Source organism: Gaeumannomyces tritici (assembly GCF_000145635.1).
Source record: "Gaeumannomyces tritici R3-111a-1 unplaced genomic scaffold supercont2.177, whole genome shotgun sequence".
NCBI classification, from domain to species: Eukaryota; Fungi; Ascomycota; class Sordariomycetes; order Magnaporthales; family Magnaporthaceae; genus Gaeumannomyces; species Gaeumannomyces tritici.
The window spans coordinates 1-4,537 of NW_008804721.1; the positions used below are offsets into that span (position 1 = coordinate 1).

Here is a 4,537-nt window from a genome sequence, read left to right on the forward strand (position 1 = left end):
CAATTCGACGTTTTCGGGGCAATTCGACGTTTTTCTGTAACATTTTTCCCCAGCCAAATTAGCTGGAAACCAATGTATCGCCGAAAAAGGTAATAGTTAGCCGAACTCTTATAGGCACGGTGCATAGCCAAAAAACCATCGTAATTTTAACCCCGCCAATTTAAGCCTTGCGCCTTTGGGTTTTCCAGCCAAATTTTACCGAAATGCCCAGGATCCGGTGCGAAAAAAAGCGCGAAAAGGCCCGGGCTAATAAAGCCCGGGTTTTGATAGCCCTGGAAGCTTTCGATTAGGGCGGCTTTAAAACCTTCGCCGCTTGCGCGCGGCAGTACGGGATAAACCTTCGCTTACTGCAAAAGCGCCGGCAAGGAAGCGCCGGCAAAATAAAAAACGGCGGGCACAATAAAAAGCTAACAAAAACCGAAGATTTTGCGTTGCTTGCGTAAGCTAATTGGAGGCAATTAATTGGTAGGTTAATCCAAACGGTTTTGGGTGCGGTTTGTTAACAAATAAACTAACCTTTTTTAGGAAACGCCGTTACCGCAGTTGCCGTTGCCCAAGCCGTCGATTTAATCCTTTGCCGCCGGCTAACCCTTTTTTCGACGAACGCTAAAAAGAAATGGGTTTAAGCCTGGCTTTTGGCTTATAAAAAGCTATTAAAGCGGGTAAAAAAAAAGCCGCAAGCTATCGAAAAGCGCGCGGCACAAAATAGGCTGGTGCTAAAAGAATGGTTCGATTTTTATGCGCGGTGCGTAAAAAAATATTAAATTAAGCCGGAAAATAAATGGAATTCCAACGAAATAAGTGTTAGGGGTTAATCGGTGCAAAGGCGGGTGGTTACCGGGTTACGGGCCGGATGCGGTATTTCCTTTGTTAAACTTCCGTAAATTTTTTACCAAAAGTGCTATCGCCAACAAAAATTGTTCCTTTTTTAACCTCCCTTTCTTTCGTGCCCTTTCGGGCACCCGGGGTCGGTCTTTTAAATCTTTCGCGTTCCAAGCGCTTTCGTGCAATTTAAATTTTACTTTATTTTTTAGCTTCGCCATTATGCTTTGGCCGCAATACCGGTAACTTACCGGCATGTCCCTGGGGGGTTCGTGCCCGGCTAGCTGCCAGCGCCCCTTTTTTCCTTTTTTACCGGGCGGTTTCGCCCGTGCATTTAACGCTTCCCGTTTTTTGCCGGGCGGTTTTGCCCGTGCTTTTAACATATTGCCCTTTCCCGATACGGCTTATTCCAAGCCGTTTGTGCCGCGCGTGCGACCCCGTAAGTAGCCGGTAGCTTACGGTATCCCGCTAAACCGCCTTAATGCCCGGCAACGCTTGGGGAAACCGGCTATAAAATTTTGTAATATTCGGAAAAATGGGTCCGTGCCGGTATATAAAAGGCTTTTTTTCCCGTTCGAAGCTACGAGCCCTTTTTTTTTTTTTTTGTGCACCCAATAATTATTCCAACAATTTTAACGATCGTAACCGTAAATAATCGGTATTTGGCCGCTCCCTTTAAATACTTGGACTTAACCGGTAATTGCAAATGTTATCCTTCGTACCCAATTACGTAAGGAAAGTGGTATTCCTTCGGGTATCCGCTTCGGGTTTTTCGGTCCTAACCGGCCCGCTGGCCCTTCCTGGCGACCCCGAATGCACGCTCGTATTGTGCACCCACGCTGCCAGGTGCAATAGCAACGCCCAATCGTTTTGCCTTTCGCAGCAAAAGCACCGGAAGTAATGCTTTACTGCTTGGTTCGTCCGTTCCGTTTGCCCGTCGGTTTAAAGGTAGTATGCTATCGATAACTTTTTTGCGACCCTTAAGTATTCGGCAAAGGTTATCCAAAACCCGCTTGTAAATAGTTTATCCCGGTTCGATACAATCCTTTCGGGCGTTCCCAGCAGCCTTTAAACGTATGCAAATAAAAGGTTCCCCAATCCTTTATTGGTTAACCTCGTAAACGTTAGGATAAAAAAGCTATATTTGGTAAACCGGTCGACCATTATTAATATTGCGTCGCGCTTTTTGCCGGCTTTATTTACCAACGTTAAAAACTTTCCGATAAAATCCATCGATAGCTTTTGTCCCGGGCGGTTTGGCACGGGCAAAAATGCTAGCAACCCGTAAAGTGCTTGTATTTTCGGCTTCGTTTGCTGGTATATTGTTAAGGGTTAATCGGTGCAAAGGCGGGTAATTACCGGGTTACGGGCCGGATACGGTATTTCCTTTGTTAAACCTCCGTAAATTTCCTACCAAAAATGCTATCGCCAACAAAAATTGTTCTTTTTTTAACCTCCCTTTTTTTCGTGCCCTTTTAAGCACCCGGGGTCGGTTTTTTAAATTTTTCGCGTTCCAAGCGCTTTCGTGCAATTTAAGCTTTACCCTATTTTTTAATTTCGTTATTATGCTTTAACCGCAATACCGGTAACTTGCCGGCATATTCCCAAAAAGTCCGTGCCCGGCTAGCTGCTAGCGCCCCTTTTTTTTTTTTACCGGGCGGTTTCGCCCGTACATTTAACGCTTTCCGCTTTTTGCCGGGCGGTTTCGCCCGTACTTTTAATATATTGCCCTTTCCCGATACGGTTTATTTTAAGCCGTTTATACCGCGCGTGCGACCCCGTAAGTAGCCGGTAATTTACGGTATCCCGCTAAACCGCCCCGATATTTAGCAACGCCTAAAAAAACCGGCTATAAAACTTTGTAGCATTCGGAAAAATGGGTCCGTACCGGCATATAAAAGGCTTTTTTTCCCGTTTAAAGCTATAAACCTTTTTTTTTCTTTTTTATGCACCCAATAACCATTTCAACAATTTTAACAATTGTAACCGTAAGTAATTAATATTTAACCGTTCTTTTTGGACATTTAAACCTAACCGGTAGCTGCAAATGTTATCCTTCGTACCCAATTACGTAAAAAAAGTGGTATTCCTTTAAATATCCGCTTCGGGTTTTTTAGTCCCAACCGGCCCGCTAGCCTTTCTTAGCGACCCCCCGGTATTTTCCCCAATTATCGTAATTTAATCGAATTCGAATTCGGTTTTGCCGGAACTTTTAATTTTTTAAATCCTTAACGATCGCTTTGCCGGTAACCTTCCGGTAAGCCTTTTAAATGTTGCGGGTTTATCGGGCCCTTTTGCGCTTGCAGCCTTTTAAAACTCCCGCAAACGTTTTGCCGGTAACCCCCCGGCGGGCTTTAACCGCCGCGGTAAAAAAACTTTCGCCGAAAAAAAACGTAAAGCGCGCGACGAACGCCGCCGCAACGTTTTCAATTTTAATGGATTTGCCCCCGAAACGGACATTGCTTTTTTTTTGCTTTATATAAGTATTCGCAATGCGTTTCCGTTGCAAAAAATTATTAATTTCCAATAAAGCGATAATTAAAACCTTATTTATTTGCCCTTTTTTAAAAATAATTATACAAAGCGTACGGTATTTTATAGCCGCTATTTTGGTCGTTAAGCATATTAAAATTATACCGTCGACCCCCGTATACCGATATATTTCGATAATTGTACGAAATCCTTTAAATGTATTTATTACAAAAACGTAATCGGTAACAAAGCTTGCGTTAAATTCCCCGAATGGTTTTGGGAAATAGCCCAAAACCTTTACAAAATTTTAAATACCGTTTACAAGCAATTGCTTAAAACAATACCGGAACTTTTCGAAAAGCTTATTAAAGCCCAATTTCGCGCCCGTAAGGCTATTTAAAAAGCCAAATCCTTCCATACCATATCGGCCAAATAATTTGCGCGCTATAAACGTTAAACCGTTATTTAAAAGCGCATTTAGCGCAAAATTGCTAGCGTTGCAATATTAAAAATTATTTAAAATATTTCCCAACAATTTTACGCTATCGCCGTTTAAACGAAAAGGCAAGCTTAAGCTTTGGCTGGCATCGGTAACTCTTTTAACGAAATAAAAGCGTCCTTTAAGCGTTTCGAAAAAGGTATGGTTGCTTTTTTTGGTAGCATTGCCGCTAACCTTGCTACGATTGCGGCGCATTCAAATACTTAAGCTTACAACCGCGCGGCTCCCCGTAAAGGTGCGGCGTCCGTATTAACGCCGGGAAATGCCGCTTTCGGCGCTAACAACTTTGGCGGCAACGATTGTAACGCTAGCAAAAAAAACGTAATTTCCGGAAATTTTGGTTTCCTTAAATACGGCATTTAATCGATTTTTTTTACATATTTTTTTAATTAATTACTGGTATCCCTTTTTCGAAAAGTAATTAATTTTAAAATTTTTTCGTTAATTTATTACAATTAAAACCACAATTTCCTTTCGTTATGCTGCTTTTGCAGCATTGCAAAATCCCGGTATCCATATTTACCAATTAAGCTTTAATGCCCCAATAAATAATTTTAAAATGCTTTTTTTTTGCCCCCCCAATGGGTTTAAATACCGCCGATATGCATTTGCCGTTACCCAAACGCTTAGGCCCGTCCGCTATACCATCCGGAAATTTTCCCATTTCCTTTTCGGGCAAGCAATGGTATTTTTTATTACGACGTACGTTTAAAATGCGGTAATTGCTTTGGCGTATTGCGCTAA

At 42.4% G+C, this 4,537-nt stretch overlaps 2 protein-coding genes across 2 annotated transcripts; one reads left to right on the plus strand and one right to left on the minus strand.

Annotated features, from left to right (window-relative positions):
- Window positions 1-1,077: 1,077 nt before the first annotated feature.
- GGTG_14208 (hypothetical protein) lies at window positions 1,078-1,723 on the plus strand (the record flags this gene model as incomplete). Its single annotated transcript, XM_009232135.1, has 2 exons — window positions 1,078-1,261; window positions 1,563-1,723. 2 exons carry the CDS (start codon window positions 1,078-1,080, stop codon window positions 1,721-1,723), a joined length of 345 nt encoding a protein of 114 aa, XP_009230399.1.
- Window positions 1,724-3,103: 1,380 nt separating this feature from the next.
- On the minus strand, window positions 3,104-3,790 carry GGTG_14209 (hypothetical protein; the record flags this gene model as incomplete). The annotated part of the gene is made up of 2 exons (XM_009232136.1): window positions 3,104-3,504; window positions 3,610-3,790. Coding segments are annotated over 2 exons (582 nt in total), but the record flags the coding sequence as incomplete, so codon positions are not given.
- Window positions 3,791-4,537: the final 747 nt, after the last annotated feature.